The sequence below is a fragment of the Salmo salar genome, chromosome 20, assembly GCF_965601325.2.
Source record: "Salmo salar chromosome 20, fSalSal1, whole genome shotgun sequence".
In the NCBI taxonomy this organism is placed as follows: Eukaryota; Metazoa; Chordata; class Actinopteri; order Salmoniformes; family Salmonidae; genus Salmo; species Salmo salar.
In genome coordinates this window covers 42,750,466-42,774,822 of record NC_138310.1, presented here as the reverse complement: position 1 = coordinate 42,774,822, position 24,357 = coordinate 42,750,466, and the positions used below count along the sequence as shown (strand labels likewise).

The following is a 24,357-nucleotide window of genomic DNA, read 5'->3' as shown; positions in this document are numbered from 1 at the left end:
CAAAAACATATAATCTCTGGCAAATAATAATGTAGCAATATTGGAGGTTATATTAAAGTATTATTTATTTAGTACAGCATGACCAATACACACAATACTTAATTCATTTGAATTTTAGAAGGTATTTCTCCTATTGTATAACAGGATTAGCTATCATACTATGATAGTTACCTATAGCCGCCCGTCAACTTATGCCCTGTTTTGCCTTTTGCTAGCCTGGTTATCAGTCTGTTTCTGCTCTCTTGCCAACTATTTATTGAATTCTCATGCCAAACAATGACAACAATGATGGAGTAGGCAAGAGCGTAATACCGATCTGGGACCTGGCTATCCTTTTTCCTACAATGAGGTCAAAACGAAAGGTCATGTCATGAATGTATCCACTGGTTCAATAAGCTGTACAAAGGTCTGGTGACCCTGAGTATTTCTGCTTTCTCAGCTTATCCTTGTTGTTTGGGAAGAACTCATCCTGGTTGGTGTTTCTGGAAGAGGAGACTAACGTCAAGGTGACCAAACTGCTCCAGGCCCTCAGGAAGTTTGACAGGAGAAAAGTAAGTGACCCACAGACTTAGGATTGTAATAATAATATTTTTATACGGAGGGACCACTCTGTACCAGTCTTTACTTACCGTATTCACAGTACTTCACTTCTCCTCAGCCAACGACAGGGGAATTTCCCCACTGAGCATCAGCCTTCTGTCTCAGCAGCTGTAATAGAGTCAGTGGGTTGGACCTAGTCTTGGAAACCCACACCTTAGGCAACAGCAGTGACTAGGGTCTGGAATTAATGATGGACTTTCTTGGTAACTTCGAAAAGGAAAAAACTATTCCGGTATGGTCCTCTTCAGCAGAATACCGTCTCTGAAATACTAACCCTGGTTATGGTAAAATTAAAGTGAGTATTGGACATCATTTTTCATTCCAACTTTAAGTATTGGGTTGGATCCTGTATCTGGGCCCATATAAGCCTAGTCTCTAGACAGACAGGTTGCTTCCGGCAATATACCAATGCTTCAGCTTAACACATCTGTAGAAGTTTCAGCATCAGTTGGGACAGAGTGGTCGGGTCAGAAATAGGAATCGTGTTACCGGTAACGTCTCTGCAGGATCCGCTTGTTGTCCTAGGTCAGGGATGGGCAACTCCAGAACCCAGCTAACACACTTGACTCCAATAATCAACTTCAGTTTAGAATGCAATTAATTTAATATGCTGTGTTTGCTAAGGATGGAGAAAAAGTGTGATACCACTCTGGCATCCCAGGACTGGAGTTGCTCATCTCTGCTCTAGCTAAACACAATTCCTGCCTGCATTTTAAGCTCTGCCTACCCTTTAAGCTCTGCCTACCCAAACTCATTATTTGTTGGGAGAGTTGTCTGTCTGAAGAGGAATTTTACAAAATGTTAGCTAGAAGTCGACATCCTCCCCAGACCTTGTGCCGTTGCCTAGCTTGCGCTGCTCCTAGTTCTGGAATATCTGAGACGAATGTAGGCCTGCAGTCCAACCAGCCTGTAAAGCAGGCTGTCTGTCAAACACAGTATGAGCTGCTTTAGCCGCCCCGCTCTCCGGAGGCCTATTTTAATCTGTCTCACTCCAACAATAATAATGATGTTAAGATTGTATTTTAGTGGCAGCACAGATGCAGGCAGGGTTTATTAAGGTGTCATCATTTGGGGCGGCAGGTGGTGGTTAGTGGTTAGAGCATTGGGCCAGTAACCGAAAGGTTGCTAGATCGAATCCCCGTCGTTCTGCCCCTGAACAAGGCAGTTAACCCACTGTTCCTAGGCCGTCATTGTAAATAAGAACTTGTTCTGAACTGACTTGCCTGGTTAAATAAATTAAACTTTTATTATATATATATATACTGTTTTTTTATTTTTTATTCTACCATTTTACTTCTAGCTCGTCTCCAGAGCCACTCTCTCTGAGGTTCAGGATCCAGGTGTTGCAGGTTGATTAGCTAGTTGTTTTAAACCACGAGCACAGGGTGCCAATAGAAAAGGTTTTGTCCTCCATAGAGTTATTGAGTTAATATTAATTTTGTTTTAAAAAAGTGGATTCTGAGGATAAAACCAGATAATGACAGTTGAAAGAGGTGTTGCTTAATTTGTTTTTGAATCAACACCTGTCATCCTATTGACTGCAGCAAAGTGAATGCTTAAACTTTCTGGATTTTGTTACCATCAATAATTTGTGTAGGTTTTATCAATGTTTCAAATTTACTTGGCTTTCCTACGGTCAAATATATATTTCCTGTTGTCTTGGGAGTTCAAAAATAATTTGTTGTTGCTTATTTTCATGGATGAAAGATTTGTTTTTTGATAAGCCTGGACCGTTGAAACAGGCTTTAAACCAAAGCATGAGATAGAGAATTCAAAGCCCAATATCATCCAACGGCCATCCTGATTAGTACATCCCGATACCGCCCAATGAACAACATCAAACTAATTACACCTCCCGGTGGTACACCAGATCTTCACAAAGAATGGTTTTGATCTTATTAACAGAGAACAGAGGTTCAAGTTATTCTTGCTCTGAAAAACTATGCATAATAATTAAGTGAACCTTCCATCTGCTAGCCTGGAACCTGTAAGGGATTCCAATTCCAAGTGAGAAATAGAATTCATTGTTATCTCATCATCCACACACAGCCCTGAGCTCTGTGCACAGCTCTATATCAGGGATGAGGAAAGGATGTAGGCTGTCTTATAACTCATTTTAATAAATCACTCTATGTGTGACTTCAATTCAGACTCAATTCGATTCAGTATTAACGCAGGGACCATCTTTACTATGGTCAAATAAAGTCCCAGAATAGTTTTGGGTACTTTAAAAAACAGCTACTACTTTAATAACTGGTAGACTCCCCTCAGAGATATGCTTCCATTTATCAGAATAAAATAAGTGTATGCATGCAAGCAGTAGTTGGTTAACAAAGACATGAGTGCATTTGCTTGTCATGTCTAATTGGGAATCATGTTTGCTCTTTTTATAAAATGTCTTTCTGCAATGTTTCTAATGTTTATCACCTCAATGAATACAGCCCAGATGTGTGGCGCGTTAGCAGCAATCTCACTCTGATACTGATGATATCACATCCATCCCTTAGGAGTGGTTCCTGGGTAAACCTCTTCATGATGAGGAGCCAACCATCATCCACCACTACGCCTTTGCAGAGAACCCCTCCATCTTTAAATACCCAGACTTCTCTGCTGCCTGGGCCCTTAGCATCCCCCTGCTTGACAGGTCAGGTCCTAATCTATATCTACCATGTTTAACTCTTGTCTCCATCTACCTTTATTTAAAGGTGCAATCTGTGATTTGTACATCCATTTTTTTTACTTCTAAATTAATTAAATAGCTACTGTATTTCTTCTTGGAAAATATAACTTATGAATGCCTCGTGAGATTAGTTCAACTGTCTTATCTGATCAGAACCCAGAATATAAACTGCTTTAGTCCATTGTTTGTAAACAATGTACACTGAACAAAAATGTAAAGTGTTGGTCCCATGTTCCATGAGCTGAAATAAAAAATCCCAGAAATGTTCCATACGCACAAAAAGCGTATTTCTCTAAAATGTTGTGCACAAATTTGTTTATATCCTTCTTAGCGAGCATTTCTTATTTGCCAAGATAATTCATCTAACTGACAGATGTGGCATATAAAGAAGCTGATTAAACCGCATGATCATTACACAGGTGCACCTTGTGGTGGGGACAATAAAAGGGCACTTTAAACACAGTGCCACTGATGTCAAGTTTTGAGGGAGCGAGCAATTGGCATGCTGACTGCAGCAATGTCCACCAGAGCTGTTGCCAGATAATTGAATGTTAATTTCTCTACCAACTTCGTTTTAGAGAATTTGGCAGTGCGTCCAACAGGCCTCACAACCGCGGACCACGTGTAATATCCGGCTTCTTCACCTTTGGCATAAAGCCCTCCCAGGCCCACCCCTGGCTGCACCCCTGCCCAGTCATGTGAAATCCATAGATTAGGGCCTAATGATTTTATTTCAACTGATTTCCTTATATGAACTGTAACTTAGTCAAATCTTTGAAATTGTTGCATGTTGCATTGATATTTTTGGTCAGCATAAGTTGAAAACAAACACTTTATAGCTTTAAAACCTAGTTAAAACTATCAGTTTGATCTGATGGATGCACCCATAGATCTATTTTCCCTATTGGTCTTTAGAAACCTGAATAGCGACCACATCTCAGCAATAATGGGCTCTACTGGACAATAACTTATTTTATACTGTTTATTTCATTCTATCATTACTCATTGTTCAATTCTTAGTGGTCTAGGGAAATAATAATATTTATAACTGCAAATTCTAATAGATAGTGATTTGATCTTGCAGGCTCGCAAACAAAGTGAGAGATGACCCACTCAAGTCTGACTTCACTATCGATCTGAAGCATGAGGTAAGATTTATATCTGACCGCTTTATCACTGTGAGTTCTGATGGTTCTAATGGAAATCTGTATTAAGAGTAATTAAATGAAATAAAAAATTACGTTTTGAAATATCGGCTACAGTTTGACGGCATAGGGTAAAGCAGATGTTTTAATTTCATCATAATTTGTGTCACTAATCACGAATCCCTCCACAGTTTTTATGCACATATAAAACCCATATTAAAAAAAATCACTACAGCTGTGATGGAAACAGGAAGTTTGGGTACAATTTTAGAAATGCAAACAGATAATTGTTCGTTCGACATGGTGGGATCTTTTTGTGTCTAAAATTAATTATGCGAGAAATGGCTGTGGAAAGGTTTTAATGCGCAAATATTGATATAACCATCATATTGGGAAACATGATCACATATTGGTCACATGATGATAAGGTAGTGTGGTCCTCCCACTACGACTCGGGAAAGAATGCAGTTTATTAGGCTACAGATTAAATAAATTATGATGACATTCAGAGTATGGTGTGAGTGCACAGTGAGTTTGATGCTCCTTTCCCAAAAATATTGAGGATCTTATTCTGGTGACATGATGATTATTGCTTGACTGCCATTTGACAAATAAAAATATCCTTGCTCTTATCCATAATAATCTCATCATGTAACTAGCCTACCGGCACTGTATCTGCAAGCTGTTGGTTAGAGCACACGTGCCAAGACCAGAGTAGGCACATTTGCTATTTAACGCAACAGTTTTTGACAAAACTATCGGTAGATTTGAAAATGTGATGGAAACATTGAACTTTTGATTTTTTTTCCGGACATGAAAACTTAAGTGTTAAAAGTATTGTACATTTTCAGTGCGCTACGTCATCACACACTGATTGTTGCCTGCAACAAGTCCATTTGATGGAAACACACCACTGGTGGGAAAATGTGCATATTTTCTTTTTGTGGATTCTACAATATTCTCATGAAAATCTGTTGCCAATTGGATGGAAACCTAGTTTATCTTCAATTTCTATTATCCTTCTCTGCTGTCCCCTGCCCTTTCCTGCTGCTGTTGACTGGAGAGCCAAACAGATGCTAATCAAGTGAAGTATAATTTAATATATCCAGGTGTCAAAAACTCATTACATCTGACAATAGCCCAATAGAAGCAGCTTCCTCCTCATATCTCCCTCCTCATAAAGCCCAGGTGGCTGTCACATTGTTGTCTGAGGACACTCTGTCCCTGTGACTTTGCCTTTCCATTCTGTTTCTTTAGCCCATCTCAGAGCATCTTCAGTCCTTCATTCAGAAGAGAAATTGAATTGCACTCACTGTATCCCTGTCTCACTCCCTATCTCGGCTGGGTGTTTCTCCCAACTGTCTGGACTCATATTGCCTGTCACATTTCTCTGCCTCATGGATTTAGCCTCAGATATGAAAGACAGGGAATGGTAACACTTTATAATGAGGATACATTAACATTAGTTAATGCATTAGTTAACCTGAATAAATAATTAATTCATATATCCACTAAGCAATTATTCATGGTATGTATGTTTACTAAGCCATCAACAATCCAAGAATAAATTATTTATCAAGCTTATAGTTCATGTTAGTTAATAGGTTAGACTTCAGTGAGGTTTTTGACGTTATTGATCATAGTCTGCTGATGGAAAAACGTACAGTTGAAGTCGGAAGTTTACATACACTTTAGCCAAATACATTTAAACTCAGTTTTTCATGTCATTTAATCATTTAATCCTAGTAAAAATTCCCCGTCTTAGGTCAGTTAGGATCACCACTTTATTTTAAGAATGTGAAATGTCAGAATAGTAGTAGAGTGAATGATTTATTTCAGCTTTTATTTGTTTCATCACCTTCCCAGTGGGTCAGAAGTTTACATACACACAATTAGTATTTGGTAGCATTGCCTTTAAATTGTTTCACTTGGGTCAAACGTTTCGGGTAGCCTTCCACAAGCTACCCACAATAAGTTGGGTGAATTTTGGCCCATTCCTCCTGACAAAGCTGGTGTAACTGAGTCAGGTTTGTAGGCCTCCTTGCTCTCACACGCTTTTTCAGTTCTGCCCACAAATTCTCTATAGGATTGAGGTCAGTGCTTTGTGATGGCCACTCCAATACCTTGACTTTGTTGTCCTTAAGCCATTTTACCACAACTTTGGAAGTATGCTTGGAGTCATTGTCCATTTGGAAGACCCATTTCCAACAAGCTTTAACTTCCTGACTGATGTCTTGAAATGTTGCCTCAATATATCCACATAATGTTCCTACCTCATGAGGCCATCTATTTTGTGAAGTGCACCAGTCCCTCCTGCAGCAAAGCACCCCCACAACATGATGCTGCCACCCTCGTGCTTCATGGTTGGGATGGTGTTCTTCGGCTTGCAAGCCTCCCCCTTTTTCTCCAAACATAACGATGGCCAAACAGTTCTGGTTTTGTTTCATCAGACCAGAGGACATTTCTCCAAAAGTACGATCTTTGTCCCCATGTGCAGTTGCAAACCGTGTCTGGCTTTTTTTATGGCGGTTTTGGAGCACTGGCTTCTTCCTTGCTGAGCGGCCTTTCAGGTTATGTCGATATAGGACTCGCTTTACTGTGGATATAGATAACTTTGTACCTGTTTCCTCCAGCATCTTCACAACGTCCTTTGCTGTTGTTCTGGGATTGATTTGCACTTTTCGCACTAAAGTACGTTCATCTCTAGGAGACAGAACGCGTCTCCTTCCTGAGCGGTATGACGGCTGCGTGGTCCCATGGTGTTTATACTTGTGTATTATCGTTTGTACAGATGAACGTGGTACCTTCTGGCGTTTGAAAATTGCTCTCAATGATGAACCAGACTTGTGGAGGTCTACAATTTTTTTTCTGAGGTCTTGACTGATTTCTTTTGATTTTCCCATGATGTCAAGTAAAGAGGCACTGAGTTTGAAGGTAGGCCTTGAAATACATCCACAGATACACCTCCAATTGACTCAAATGATGTCAATTAGCCTATCAGAAGCTTCTAAAGCCATGACATCATTTTCTGGAATTTTCCAAGCTGTTTAATTAAAGGCACTGTCAACTTAGTGTATGTAAACCTCTGACCCAGTGCAATTGTGAAATAATCTGTCTGTAAACAATTGTTGGAACAATTACTTGTGTCATGCACAAAGTAGATATCCTAACCGACTTGCCAAAACTATAGTTTGTTAACAAGACATTTGTGGAGTGGTTGAAAAACAAGTTTTAATGACTACAACCTAAGTGTATGTAAACTTCAGACTTCAACTATATGTGTTATGGCTGTACACCCCCTGCTATATTGTGGATAAAAAGTTACCTGTACCTGGCTGTACACCCCCTGCTATATTGTGGATAAAAAGTTACCAGTGTTCTTTAACAGTGGGGACTGTGAAGTGGCACACACACAGGCACAGATGCACATGATAAGACACGGACTCTACACACATGTAACAATGGATGTTGTATTGTAAATGTGGAGTAGTGGCTTGAGGGAACATACTACATGCATTGGGTAAAGTGTTGTGAAATGTAATGTCATGCAATATTTTTTGTTATATATAACTGCCTTAATGTTGCTGGACCCCAAGAAGAGTAGCTGCTGCCTTGGCAGCAATGGGGATCCCTAATAAGTACAAATACAAATAAGTCCCTGCATCTAAAACATTCATTAACAAATGGTCTGTTAGGACAGTTTCATGTCAGTAAAGAGTTAATAATGAATATTGATGGTATGTTAAGGGTTTATTATTAATAAGTTATTTGTAGTGATGGTAGTTCATGTTATTGAGAGATTATCTTTATTGTTTAAAAATAGCTTGTGTGTGTGCTATAAGTATTATTTTGTTATTAATGTTAAATAGCTACTTTTCTTTGACACACATTTACCATTGACTAACTAATGTGCCATGACAACTTGTTAATCATTAGCGAACTAATGGTACTGCATAAAAAAGTATGTCATTTATCTTTCATTTCAAAAGCAGAATTATCAACATCACAGTTTCATCACTAACTAACGTTAGCTAACTTGAAAGATTAGCCTACCAAAACAGTAGCTAGCTAACAGCAGATAATGACTTGGTATAAATGTATGCATTGAACTTCAAAGACCATTTCATTTTGGTAGCTAAATGTTTGCCGTTTGTTGTAAATACTGCTGTCACAGTGTTTTGAAATGTTAGACATGGCATGCTAGCTAATAATTAGCTTGGTGGCTAGCTTCTTTTTTTGTGAATACAGGTTTTATTTGTCATTATGGTGAGCTGCAGTGATTGGCAGATGTTGGTTTGATATTGAAGTGTAGTCTGTTGTCCCCTGGAGGTGAAGTAGCTGTGCCATTTCGTAGCCTACATTCTTCTGGAACAGAGAGAGGCAAACACGAACTCACAGGGCACGTCAAACCAGCGCTTCTCACTTGCAGCGTTCATCTCCAAACAGTCCTTTCCTACTCCAGTGTTATTGGGCTCGGAAGTGTTGCGGTTAGTGTAATAAAATCTGGACCAATCTGACCACATCCATGTTTCCTCCTTGACTGCATCAAAACCTCCAACGCAAGTCCTAGGTAGCTGGCCAGTGGTATCCTGTATCAGTGCTTGCATGGACTGGTACTTTAAAAAGCTCTGCACGGATGCTAGGTTTCCACTAAGTGCCAAACAGTTTTGCTCCAAATTGGCCCATGACCGCTGACAAACTTGAAACAGCGTGATCCATAGGTTTTCATCAAGGATGCTGCCACCACTATGCTTCACCATAGGGATTGTGCCAGGTTTTCTCCAGACGTGACGCTTGACATTCAGGCCAAAGAGTTCAATCTTGGTTTCATCAGCCCCGATAATCTTGTTTCTCATGGTCTGAGAGTGTAGATTGATGAGGAAAAATGTACATTCTATCCATTTTATAATAAGGCTGTAACGTAACAAAATGTGGAAAAAGTAAAGGGGTCTGAATACTTTCCGAATGCACTGTATATCAGACCGTATAGCACTGGTATGACAAACCATTTATTTTTACTTCTCTAATTACATTGGTAACCAGTTAATAATAGTAATAAGGCACCTTGGGGGTTTGTGGTATATGACCAATATACAACGGCTAAGGGCTGTATCCAGCACTCCGCTTTGCGTCGTGCGTAAGAACAGCCCTTAGCCGCGGTATATTGGCCATATACCACACCCCCTCGGCCTTATTGTTTAAATAGAGTATTGAGTGAATTTCATTCTCTACCTCTCGAGGTCACTGTAGTTACAAACTCTCTCCTCTTCCATTTCACCGCAATACCGTCCCTGATCTTACCTGTCCACATAGGTAAGATTGTATATTAGCCGTTGTATATTGGTCATATACCACAAACCCCCAAGGTGCCTTATTACTATTATTAACTGGTTACCAATGTAATTAGAGCAGTAAAAATAAATGGTTTGTCATACCAGTGCTATACGGTCTGATATACAGTGCATTCGGAAAGTATTCAGACCCCTTTACTTTTTCCACATTTTGTTACGTTACAGCCTTATTATAAAATGGATAGAATGTACATTTTTCCTCATCAATCTACACTCTCAGACCATGAGAAACAAGATTATCGGGGCTGATGAAACCAAGATTGAACTCTTTGGCCTGAATGTCAAGCGTCACGTCTGGAGAAAACCTGGCACAATCCCTATGGTGAAGCATAGTTGTGGCAGGTAGCCTAGTGGTTAGAGCTTTGGACTAGCAACCGAAAGGTTGCAAGATCGAATCCCCGAGCTGACAAGGTAAAAATCTGTCATTCTGCCCCTGAACAAGGCAGTTAACCCACTGTTCCTAGGCCGTCATTGAAAATAAGAATTTGTTCTTAATGGACTTAAATAAAGGTTAAAAAAATATAATCTCCTGCTTTTAAGTAGGGTGTACATATCATGCACTATGGACACCCCTTCAAATTGGTGCATTTGGCTATTAAAGCCACACCCAATTGAGCACACAGCCATGTTTCTCTATAGACAAACATTGTCAGTAGAATGGCCTTACTGAAGAGCTCAGTGACTTTCAACGTGGCACCGTCAGAGGATGCCACCTTTCCAACAACACAGTTTTTCAAATTTCTGCCCTGCTAGAGCTGCCCCGGTCAACTGCAAGTGCTGTTATGTCTATGAACAACAATGGCTCAGTCGCGAAGTGGTAGGCCATCAAGCTCACAGAACGAGACCGTCAAGTGCTGAAGCGTGTAGTGCGTAGATATCGTCTGTCTTCGGTTGCAACACTCACTACTGAGTTCCAAACTGCCTCTGGAAGCAATGTCAGCACAATAACTGTTTGTCGGGAGCTTCATGAAATGGGTTTCCATGACCAAACAGCCGTGCTAAGATAATAATCATGCTCCAAGTGTTGGCTGGAGTGGTGTAAAGCTTGCCGCTATTGGACTCATTGGAAATGCATTTTCTGGAGTAATAAATCACGCTTCACTTATGGCCATGTAGTGTATCTCTCACACAACATTTACATTTACATTTAAGTCATTTAGCAGAATTAATCATCTTAATTAATTAATTAATCTTAATCAAACAAAAGTTTGTCAATAATTATTTAGGTTCATGATTAATCTCCAACCATTTTCTTTTCATATTGCATCGTCAGTTTGCTTTTTTAACCTCTTGGGGCTAGGTGGGACGCTAGCGTGCCACCCGTGGTGCACTCCATCAACAGCAGGTGCATTTCAAGAGCGGCAAATTTGAATCCAAATAAATGTCAAAATTCAAATTTTTCAAAAATACAACTATGTTACACCATTTGAAAGATAAACATCTCCTTAATCTAACCACGTTTTACGATTTCAAAAAGGTTTTACGGCGAAAGCATAAATTTAGAGTATGTTAGGACAGTACATTTACAAGAGTTGTGTGTAATGTTTTGTCAAGTCAAAGACAGGGTCACCAAAACCATAAAACCAGCTAAAATGATGCACTAACCTTTTACAATCTCCATCAGATGACACTCCTAGGACATTATGTTAGACAATGCATGCATTTTTAGTTCTATCAAGTTCATATTTATATACAAAAACAGCGTTTTACTATGGCATTGATGTTGAGGAAATCGTTTCCCTCCAATAACCGGCAGTCAAGTCAGCGTCAGAAATTAAATAATTAAAATTAGAAAACATTGGTAAAATATTATATTGTCATTTAAAGAATTATAGATTTACATCTCTTGAACGCAATCAACTTGCCAGATTTAAAAATAACCTTACTGGGAAATCACACTTTGCAATAATCTGAGCACTGCGCCCAGAAAAATACGCGTTGCGATACAGACTAGACGTCATGTTGGGGAGATCTAAAATCGAAAATACTATGTAAATAATCCATTACCTTTGATTCTCTTCATCAGATGTCACTTCCAGGTATCACAGGTCCATAACGAATGTAGTTTTGTTCAAAAAAGCTCATCATTTATGTCCAAAAATCTCCGTCTCGTTAGCACATGATGTAAGCCAGCCGGACTTCTCGTCATGAACGAGGGGAAAAAATATATTTCCGTTCGTTCAAACATGTCAAACGTTGTATAGCATAAATCATTAGGGCCTTTTTTAACCAGAACATGAATAATATTCAAGGTGGACGAATGCATACTCTTTTATAACGTATTGGAACGAGGGTACCCAACATGAAGTAGCGCGCCAGGTGTCTAATGGGACATCACCGTTCCATGGCTCTTGTTCGGTCAGATCTCCCTCCAGAAGACTCAAAACACTTTGTAAAGGCTGGTGACATCTAGTGGAAGCAATAGGAAGTGCCAAAATATTCCTAAACCCCTGTGTTTTTCAATGGGATAGGTTTAAAGTCAATACAACACATCAGGTATCCACTTCCTGTCAGAAAATGTCTCAGGGTTTTGCCTGCCAAATGAGTTCTGTTATACTCACAGACACCATTCAAACAGTTTTGGAAACTTTAGAGTGTTTTCTATCCATATATAATAAGTATATGCATATTCTAGTTACTGGGTAGGATTAGTAACCAGATTAAATCGGGTACATTTTTTTTATCCAGACGTGCAAATGCTGCCCCCTAGACCCAACAGGTTAAAGCATCTCCCTTAATTTGGTTTTCGTATGTATGTTCACAGTCAGACTGTTAGAAAAAGTCAGACGTTTTGGATTTTTGCTGGCTATTCTGGCAATTGGCATATCCAACAGTCGATTACAAAGTCTCACCATGCATGCCTTCCATCTCAGCTCACAGGGTTCCCAACCCAGGTCCCCAGTTATTCCCAGTATAGGTGCAAACTTGTGGACACATAAAAAAAATTACCTACTGCTTTATTTCTGCTATATTTCTATAAAACCTGTATTTCTATGGAAGGCCGGGCAACGGTGGATAACCGTTACCTAAATAACTTATTAACTTAACTCATACCTTATTAACCGTTGAAAAGATTTGGTGGAATTCACAGGGAGGGGAGGGTTTGGGAATTTCTCTCAAACCTCCAAATTAAAATGGTTTTATTACTTGATTATTAATTATGATAATGATGCCGATATGTCTGTTTATGTATATATTTCACTTTATTATTAGAACATTCAAATTTACAGCAGTAAGGCAACAGTTTATACAATGACATAACGTGATAGTTCAGTGATTTTTGCATACTTAGATATTTGCTTCCTTACCTTGAAAGGACTTGGAGTGATTGCTAGTGTCCTGCTAGGTGACCTAAACTGGGACATGCCTCTTAAGGATCCGTCCCTTTAAAAAAAAAATTGTCACCTAAAATATTGTCACCTAGGATATGCCTATTCTTGATACCATTTGAAAGGAAACACTTTGAAGTTTGTGGAAATGTGAAATGAATGTAGGAGAATATAACACATTAGATATGGTAAAAGATAATAGAAAGAAAAAAACATGATTTTTGTACAATTATCTTTGAAATGCAAGAGAAAGGCCATAATGTATTATTCAAGGCCAGTCGCGATTTTGAGAAACCAGGGGAGACTAAACTAGCTGTTAATTGCTTAGTAGCGGTGAAGAGAACACTTTCCTGTACTAATTGCTGATTACCTAGGAGAGGAGAAACCACTCCCCCTCCAATACAGCCACTGATTACCAAAGCAAGTTACAAATCGCCCTGCCCCTTGATCCTGGTTGATGTGTCAACAATCATCTGCAAGTTATGAGCAGTCAGCTGTTCACACACCAACTAGGCTACTGGGAAGACAGGTAGGACTTAAAGTAGATGGCCATAGCTTGCAAAAAGACAGTAATAGACAATAGATCAAGACAAAAAATATACTTATCACACCTGGCGATATCAGGAGTCCTCTAGATATAAAAACTACCATGAAGTCTGAAAGACAGACTGAGTGGGCGGGGAGCTAGTAGGCTAAGTGGGTGGGGTGGTCACCTTGACTGACGGTTCTTTGAAAACGCCTATGTCAAGCAACATGGATGTGGTGTTGCAGTGAGATTATCTCCAGCAAATTTTCTGCTACACAATGCAAATCAAACAACATTGAAATTGCATGCAACATCCAATCCTATCATCCATCACATCATGGTTTCATAATTATACTTTTTTTATCCAAATGTTTGGTTATTGTAACAGCATCAATATAGACAGAGTGTTGGCTGTATAATTAAGCTAGCAAGCCTAAATGGAATTGTCAGCACTGTTATCAAGCTAGCTAGCTAGTTCATTTTGGACAATTTCAGTTGAAAATGTACAGCTTGAGGTCTGGGTACTTTTCATTAAATATACTGTGTATGTTGACTGCCAGACAATGTTCATATATCATGACTATCAACGATGTCAAGAAGTTTGTATGAATCTTATGTTTGATGTGTCTCTTGATGTAATGACATGACAACTGCATTGGAGTTTTGGGAAGCCCTTCCCTCGCTTTTGTTCTATGCTGGCTGTAGACCTAGCTAACACCAGACAGAAAAAAGCAAAAACCTATAAGTATCTTTTCCTTAGGGGAAACCTGTAATTATATTTGCTGACATGCTGCAGTAAAATTGACACCAGTTGACTAGCTACTTAGCTATGTAAACCACACCCCTCTGCAAAAACTCCTGCGATGTTGGTTACAAGGCGGTACCTATTTAAATGATGTAAGAGAATAATATGTTACCATTAGTGTATTCAAATGAGAGATTTTGTGATATCACAAAAAAATATATTTTAATAATCCCACCTCCTGAATCCAAGTTTTTGACATGTGGGAGTCGAACAGTAACTTGATGATCAAACTTTATCAATGTAGAAGCAAATACATTTTTTCCTACTTTGGTCATCCTGCTTTGATCTGGTTTTATCCAAATATCATCAAATTTGATGAAAAACATGATTTGGGCTGTGCAGGACCTCTTTAATCATAAATTTAAATAACTATTGTATGGCTTCCTGTTTCACTGGGGTATTAAAAAATAGGAAACACGCATGTAAAATCCAAATAACTCAAAAATGAAAAGAGACACATGGTTTTTGACTTTCATAAATCAGGCAATGGGTACGTAAAAACAACTGAAAAACTAAATATACCACTTACCACTATTAGGGCAACAATTAAGGAGTGTGTTGTGTTTAGCTAAACTTACTAAACACACAGTGAGGAAGATTGTTCGGGAGGCAAAGAAAAGTCCAAGGGCCACAGTTGGAGAAATACAGAACTTGGTCGCATCTTGGGGTCACCACATCTCGAAATCTAATATTAGATGCCACATCCATGCCAATAGGCTATTTGGAAGGGTTGCCATAAAAATGCCTTTATTGAGAGCAACCAACAAATGTAAACATCTAGAGTTTGCTAAATGTCATTGGCATTTGGATTGGAACCGGGTGCTAGTGTCAGATGAGATGAAAATAGAGCTCTTTCTCTACGCACAACAGTGGTGGGTTTGGCCTCGACAGAAGGATGCATATGTGGAAAATAACCTAATACCTACTGTAAAATATGGTGGTTGATCTTTGATGTTATTGGAGCTTTTTTGCTTCCCCTGGTCCTGGGGCCCTTTCTGAAGTCTACCAAGTAGTTTCATGAACTCTACCAAGTAGTAGGACATTTTAGCCAAAAATCTGGTTGCCTCTGCCGGGAGGCTGAAACTTGGCATCAAGTGGATCTTCCAGCAAGACAATGACCGCAGGCACACATCAAAGTCCACACAGAAATGTTTAATTGACCACAAAAGAAAAATGTTGCAATGGCCATCAGTCTCCAGACATGAACTCCATTGAAAACCTGTGGTTTGAATTGAGGAGGGCAGTCCATAAGTGCAGACTGAAGGATATCAACGTTCTGGAAAGTTTCTGTATAGTGGAATAGTCTAAGATCCCTCCCAGTGTGTTCTTATCATCTCATAAAACATTATAGAAAAAGGCTAAGTGACATTATTCTCACAAGGGGAGGATGTACAAAGTATTGAAAACAAGGGTGCAAATAATTTCGAAACTTTTTTTTGATTTATTTTATTACTTGTTGAACAAAATCTTTTTCTCAGAGCAATTTGTATTGCTCTGAGCAAAATGCTTCGGTTTGGCTGGCGCCTAACTGAATGAGTGTGCTCGCATACTCCTTTAAGAGACTTAAGCTAGAAAATCAAGAAAAAGCAGTGATAGTACTGTTTGTACACGTTGAGACGCCATAGCCACTTCCTCAAAAAAGTTTGAATTATTCTAAAATAACTCAAGAAATCTCATCATTTTGACGTTTTTGTCGAGTAGATCCTAAGAAGTTTGGTGCAGTATTTCTCAAGTCAAAAAATGTGCATGAAAACGATTCGTCTCTCGTTGAATGACAAACATTTAATTGAAGAATCCCTACTGTTGACAAATTACCGACGAAGGGGCGTAGACTTCAACTACCGATTTCGGCTTGCCTCAAGAAAAAATGGTGTGTGCATGAGCAGCTGAAAAAAACAGTAACAGTGTCTTCCCATGTTGTTGCAGGTAGCTCTGTATATCTGGGAGAATGGCCAAGGCCCTCGTCTGACGGCAATCCCAGAGCTGTGTACTGAGCCAGAACACTCTCCCACTGCCCAACACTGTGCTACCACCCTCAGCAGTCCTGCTCCCCTGTGTGTAGGTACCAAGTTGTGCATCACAGGTCCATTATTGACCACAGATCTGGGTTGAATAGTATATATATGTTTTCTTACTTGGTGCACTTGATTGGGGTTTAAACGGCATTGCACCAATGGAATAGTCCCAAAAGTGCCGATACATGCTTTTGGCCCAAATCTGCAACACCCCCCTGGTCTCACACAGGAACGATGATTATGTCGGTCTTTATGCATGCAAACTATCAGAGAGTTGGAGAGGAGTCTCAGGATTACTTCATTGTCCAAATCCTCTTTCTCCCTCAAGCGTTATTTTAGAGAACCCTATAATCTTCTTCCAGTACTTTACATTCCTGGATGAGACACTCTTCAGCAGGAAATTCCATGCTGCAATTCTGTTTCACTGTGTCGGGCAGCTGGCGTCCTCAAGAGCCGTGTTGGTATCACACCTTGTACCACTTTTCGTGATTCATGTGTCCAAAGAAAACAACAACACGGCCTGTTAAATCAAAATAACAAATAAATGAGAATTACAACCCTTGATGACTCCATCTTAACTTAATTCTATCCTATAAGGTTATTCAAGCAATAGTAAAATAGACTACAGACAAGTGTTCCCTCATTCAGGGGCAGCGATCTCTCTCTGTTCTTCTCGTGGTCCCAATCACACGTAGGACTGTTTACATAGCCAGTTTAAATCTCACCCATTTAAGTCTCTAGTCTTTTTAGTGAGAGTAATCAAGCCTCACCAGAAAGTCATAACAGAGGTCAGAGGTCATTCAACCCCATTAAGTGAGTGTTTCTTTCCCTGTACCTCAGACATTACTTAAAGATATTTCAAACATTTTGTGTATCAGGTTTACATTGGATTTTTCAGTACATTTCTTATCAAGAGAATGTATATGTGTGCAACCAAAACTCTGACAATAGATACTTTCATTTGTGTGCCCTTTAGGGTGTATCTTTTCTAACCTGTGAAAAACCAATTAAAACCAAAATAACTAGACCCCACACAATAAATCCGTATAAACACCACTAACAAATATTCATAACAGGTAAAAACAAACAAAATGGTTAGGCCTTACTTAATATGGGAGTTCCCTTAACAACTGAATCTGGGTAGCTTCATACAAACTCCCAAGGCACCTGCCTCAGAAAGCATTTGACATGATAAACATGTTAAAAAAAACTTGGTAGCAGACATTCCATCAGTCCTGGAAGAAAGAAAATAAACATGTACTTAGTTTGCACATCATAATCAGTCCAAAATATTCTTAATCTTAATTGAGTTCACTGTATCTTGGGCAGGAAGTCTTGATTAAGCCATGCCTACACAGAATTATACTTCAGACACATCAGATGATACGGTTTCCCGTAAGCTGAATAGGCACCTTCTAAAGTAAACAATCCCAGCGCCCCTCTCTTGTAATCTTAATATGTTTTACCTGTTGCATTGACATACCGTTTTGTACTAACTGTCCCTGAGACCTAAACTAGTCAAAATATGAAACCTGTTGTTTAACAAATCTGCTAGGACCTTCAAAAAGTTGGTGCTGGCTTAGCTTAATATTCGGTACTAAAACATTTATTTGAATCTACTTCAAATCTGAACACAGTTCCACGCAATGGAATCAAATTGTTTTAGATGACATTACATTTGATCTACCCAAACTATAGAATTTAAGTAATAATAATTGGAATTTGTCAAAAACTTATCTTATTCAATTCTTCATACCTCTGTCCCAAATTTCCCCACTGTGTCCCTTAGTCTGTTTGAGTTCAGTTAGTACTGGCTGCTATCTATTGTTCCACAAGAAATGTATCTCTAACCCAAACACCAGATGGTGGCCTCTAATATCAGTCCCAATGCTCAATCCCTCTGTTCGTAATGTGACCTTATATTGAGTGCTATCTGAAAGCCACTAATATTACCACTCACTTTGTTACTTTCACGAGTCTCCATGACTGTTTCCCTCAACTTGGATTCTCTTCTTCCCAATAGGAAGACGTTCTTAATCTCTACTGCTAATATACTTGGATCACTCTCAAACAATGTTCTGCTTTTCCCCCTATTGCAAGGTTTAAAACAAAACAAACATGATAACTTTCTCCATATTGGAATACATTGTTTATAATTTTGTCTACCCTAACTATGTTATTCTATATTTATTTCAAATTCCTGTTGGATATTCACTTTCTGCTTCACACTTATTAAATGTCTATTATTTTAAGATGAACATCTAATGCCCTGAATTTATAAAATACATCTGCTAATTCAGAAGGGACGAGATACACTTTGGAGGGAGCTTCCTTTTTTAGCTCTCGAGACAAGAATCTCTTTCTGGGATCAACTTTCACTATAACTGGGCTGGCACTGTCTATCAGTCCCTAATGGATGGTGTGCTCTGTCCATACTAAGTGTCTCCCTAGCAAGTTAAACTCTAGTAACCCATTATACATTCATACATTGTTACTTTATCAAATCTAGTAAACCATTATGCTATTAATTTCTCTGAATTATTTTAACACACTTACGTACGTCTACGTGTGAGTGTGCAAGTTGTATGTTATTATTATTTCCATTATTACTTCATCAAAACTCTAGTAACCCATGATACGCTTCATACAGTTGAAGTCGGATGTTTGCATACACCTTAGCCAACTACATTTAAACTCAGTTTTTCACAATTACTGACATTTAGTCCCAGTAAACATTCCCTGTCTTAGGTCAGTTAGGATCACCACTTTTATTTTAAGAATGTGAAATGTCAGAATAGTAGTTGAGAGAATGATTTATTTCAGCTTTTATTTCTTTCATCACATTCCCAGTGGGTCAGAAGTTTACATACACTCAATTAGTATTTGGTAGCATTGCATTTAAATTGTTTCACTTGGGTCAAACGTGTCTGGTAGCCTTCCACAAGCTTCCCACAATAAGTTGGGTGAATTTTGGCCCATTCCTCCAGACAGAGCTGATGTAACTGAGTCAGGTTTGTAGGCCTCCTTGCTCGCACATGCTTTTTCATTTCTGCCGACAAATGTTCTATAGGATTGAGGAGAGTGCTTTGTGATGGCCACTCCAATACCTTGACTTTGTTGTCCTTAAGCCATTTTGCCACAACTTTGGAAGAATGCTTGTGGTCATTGTCCATTTGGAAGACCCATTTGCCACAAGCTTTAACTTCCTGACTGATGCCTTGAGATGTTTTGTGAAGTGCACCAGTCCCTCCTGCTTCACGGTTGGGATGGTGTTCTTCGGCTTGCAAGCCTCCCCCTTTTCCTCCATACATAATGATGGTCATTATGGCCAAACAGTTATATTTTTGTTTCATCAGACCAGAAGACATTTCTCCAAAAAGTACGATCTATGTCCCCATGTGCAGTTGCAAACCGTAGTCTGGCTTTTTTTATGGTGGTTTTGGAGCAGCGGCCTTTAAGGCTATGTCAATATAGGACTCGTTTTACTGTGGATATAGGTACTTTTGAACCTGTTTCCTCCAACATCTTCACAAGGTCCTTTGCTATAGTTCTGGGATTGATCACCAAAGTACATTCATCTCTAGGAGACAGAACGCATCTCCTTCCTGAGCGGTATGACGACTGCGTGGTCCCATGGTGTTTATACTTACGTACTATTGTTTGTACAGATGAACGTGGTACCTTCAGGCATTTGAAAATTGTTCCGAAGGATGAACCAGACTTGTGGAGGTATACCATTTTTTTGGCTGATTTCTTTAGATTTTCCCATGATGTCAAGCAAAGAGGCACTGAGTTTGAAGGTAGGCCTTGAAATACATCCACAGGTAGACTTCCAATTGACTCAAATGATGCCAATTAGCCTATCAGAAGCTTCTAAAGCCATGACATTATTTTCTGGAATTTTCCAAGCTGTTTAATTAAAGGCACTGTCAACTTAGTGTATGTAAACTTCTGACCCACTGGAATTGTGATACAGTGAATTATAAGTGAAATAATCTGTCAGTAAACAATTGATGGAACAATTAATTGTGTCATGCACAAAGTAAATGTCCTAACCGACTTGCCAAATCTATAGTTTGTTAATTTAATTGCCCTTTTTTTCTCCATTTCCTGTCTGAATGACGTGCCCAAAGTAAACTGCCTGTAGCTCAGGCCCTGATGCCAGGATATGCATATAATTGGTACCATTGGAAGGAAAACCCTTTGAATTTGGTATAAATGTTAAAATAATGTAGGAGAATATAACACAATAGATATGGTATGAGATAATCCAAAGAAAAACCAACCGGAATTTATTTTCTTTTTTTTGTAGAGACTAGACTAGACTCTTAGAAATGCAAGAGAAAGGTCATATTGAAAGTTAGCTCCCTGGATGCAATTCCTATGGCTTCCACAGGGTGTCAGCAGTCTATGTTCAGGCTTGTAACTTCAAATAAGAAATTACAGTTTTAGTAGAAGGACACAGTCTTGGAAATTCGTGTTTGCGCACGCCATGAAGACATTAAGCACCTGCTAAAATCGGTTTCCTATTGAACATACTTCTTTCCGAAAGAAATATTATAGTTTGATTACATTTTAGGGTATATGAGGATTAAAGTGAAATGTATTTTGACTTGTTGAAACAAAGTTTAGGGGTAGATTTTCAGATTCATTTCTCTGCATGTTGAACGAGTGGATTACTCAAATCGATGGCGCCAACTAAACTGACTTTTTGGGATATAAAGAAGGATTTTATCTAACAAAACGACACTACATGTTATAGCTGGGGCCCTTTGGATGACAAATCAGAGGAAGATTTTCAAAAAGTAAGTGAATATTTAATATTTATATGTGAATGTATGAAACCTGTGCCGGTGGAAATATATTCTGATGTGGGGCGCCATCATCAAACAATCACATGGCATGTTTTCGCTCTAATAGCTACTGTAAATCGGACAGTGCAGTTAGATTAACAATAATTTAAGCTTTCAGCCGATATAAGACACTTATATGTACCTAAATGTTTAAAATCCATAATATTTATGATTATTTATTTGAATTGTGCGCCTTCCAGTTTCACCGGAAGTTGTCCCGCTAGCGGGACACCGATCCTTAAGAAGTTTTTAAACCTCATAAGGCTAGGGCTGATTTCAAGGTTTTACTGCTAACCTACAAAGCATTACATGGGCTTGCTCACACCTATCCCTCCGATTTGGTCCTGCCGTACATACCTACACATCCGCTATGGTCAAAACTGTTAGCTGCTCTGGCACCCCTATGGTGGAACAAGCTCCCTCACGACACCAGGACAGCGGAGTCGATCACCACCTTCCGGAGACACCTGAAACCCCACCTCTTTAACCTGTTGGGGCTAGGGGGCAGTATTTTCACGGCTGGATAAAAAAACGTACCCGATTTAATCTGGTTACTAATCCTACCCAGTAACTAGAATATGCATATACTTATTATATATGGATAGAAAACACCCTAAAGTTTCTAAAACTGTTTGAATGGTGTCTGTGAGTATCATTTGGCAGGCAAAACCCTGAGACATTTTCTGACAGGAAGTGGATACCTGATGTGTTGAATGACCTTTAAGCCTATGCCATTGAAACACACAGGGGTTGATTAATGTTTTGGCACTTCCTATTGCTTCCACTAGATGTCACCAGCCTTTACAAAGTGTTTTGAGTCTTTTACTGTGAGATCTGACCGAACAAGAGCCATGGAACGGTGATGGCCGATTAGACTCTGGCGCGCGAGTTCATGTTGGGTACCCTCGTTCAAATACGTTATAAAAGAGAATGCATTCGTCCACCTTGAATATTATTCATGTTCTGGTTAAAAAAGGCACTAATGATTTATGCTATACAACGTTTGACATGTTTGAACGAACGTAAATATATTTTTTCCCCTCGTTCATGACGAGAAGTCCGGCTGGCTTAGATCATGTGCTAACAACACGGAGCTTTTTGGATATAAATGATGAGCTTTTTTGAACAAAACTACATTCGTTATGGACCTGGGATTCCTGGAAGTGACATCTGATGAAGAGAATCAAAGGTAATGGATTATTTACATAGTATTTTCGATTTTAGATCTCTCCAACATGGCCGTTTGTCTGTATAGCAAAGCATATTTTTCTGGGCGCAGTGCTCAGATTATTGCAAAGTGTGATTTCCCAGTAAGGTTATTTTTAAATCTGGCAAGTTGATTGCGTTCAAGAGATGTAAATCTATAATTCTTTAAATGACAATATAATATTTTACCAATGTTTTCTAATTTTAATTATTTAATTTGTGGTGCTGACTTGACTGCCGGTTATTGGAGGGAAACGATTTCCTCAACATCAATGCCATAGTAAAACGCTGTTTTTGGATATAAATATGAACTTGATAGAACTAAAAATGCATGCATTGTCTAACATAATGTCCTAGGAGTGTCATCTGATGGAGATTGTAAAAGGTTAGTGCATCATTTTAGCTGGTTTTATGGTTTGGTGACGCCTGTCTTTGAATTGACAAAACATTACACACAGCTATTGTCAATGTACTCTCCTAACATAATCTAACTTTATGCTTTCGCCGTAAAACCTTTTTGAAATCGGACAACGTGGTTAGATTAAGGAGATGTTTATCTTTCAAAGGGTGTAAGATAGTTGTATGTTTGAAAAATGTGAATTTTGACATTTATTTGGTTTCAAATTTGCCGCTCTTGAAATGCACCTGCTGTTGATAGGGTGCACCACGGGTGGCACGCTAGCGTCCCACATAGCCCCAAGAAGTTAAGGAATACCTGGGATAGGACAAAGTAATCCTTCTAACCCCCATCCCCTTAAAAGATTTAGATGCACTATTGTAAAGTGGTTGTTCCACTGGATATCATAAGGTGAATGCACCAATTTGTAAGTCGCTCTGGATAAGAGCGTCTGCTAAATGACTTAAATGTAAAAAATGTAAAAGACGCAGTCCTCCGTATTGTCCCTAGAATTTCTAAGCCAACAGCTGGATGCAGGGCTTTCTCCTATAGAGCTCCATTTTTATGGAATGATCTGCCTGTCCATGTGAGAGACGCGGACTCGGTTTCAAACTTTAACTTCTTGGGGCTATGTGGGACGCTAGCGTGCCACCCGTGGTGCACCCTATCAACAGCAGGTGCATTTCAAGAGCGGCAAATTTGAAACCAAATAAATGTCAAAATTCACATTTTTCAAACATACAACTATCTTACACCCTTTGAAAGATAAACATCTCCTTAATCTAACCACGTTGTCCGATTTCAAAAAGGTTTTACGGCGAAATCATAAAGTTAGATTATGTTAGGAGAGTACATTGACAATAGCTGTGTGTAATGTTTTGTCAATTCAAAGACAGGCGTCACCAAAACCATAAAACCAGCTAAAATGATGCACTAACCTTTTACAATCTCCATCAGATGACACTCCTAGGACATTATGTTAGACAATAAATGCATTTTTAGTTCTATCAAGTTCATATTTATATCCAAAAACAGCGGTTTACTATGGCGTTGATGTTCAGGAAATCGTTTCCCTCCAATAACCGGCAGTCAAGTCAGCACCACAAATTAAATAATTAAAATTAGAAAACATTGGTAAGATATTATATTGTCATTTAAAGAATTATAGATTTACATCTCTTGAACGCAATCAACTTGCCAGATTTAAAAATAACCTTACTGGGAAATCACACTTTGCAATAATCTGAGCACTGCGCCCAGAAAAATACGCTTTGCTATACAGACAAACGGCCATGTTGGAGAGATCTAAAATCGAAAATACTATGTAAATAATCCATTACCTTTGATTCTCTTCATCAGATGTCACTTCCAGGAATCCCAGGTCCATAACGAATGTAGTTTTGTTCAAAAAAGCTCATCATTTATGTCCAAAAAGCTCCGTGTTGTTAGC

At 38.9% G+C, this 24,357-nt stretch overlaps 1 protein-coding gene across 1 annotated transcript in view; it reads left to right on the top strand.

Moving 5' to 3' along the window:
- The window catches only part of b3glt (Beta-1,3-glucosyltransferase), a gene marked incomplete at its 5' end in the record, with an annotated part of 80,824 nt that overhangs the window by 19,408 nt on the left and 37,059 nt on the right, over positions 1-24,357 (top strand). Inside the window, 4 exon segments of the mRNA NM_001173800.1 lie at positions 440-551; positions 3,108-3,244; positions 4,365-4,428; positions 16,363-16,494. Coding sequence (NP_001167271.1) covers positions 440-551; positions 3,108-3,244; positions 4,365-4,428; positions 16,363-16,494 — 445 coding nt within the window.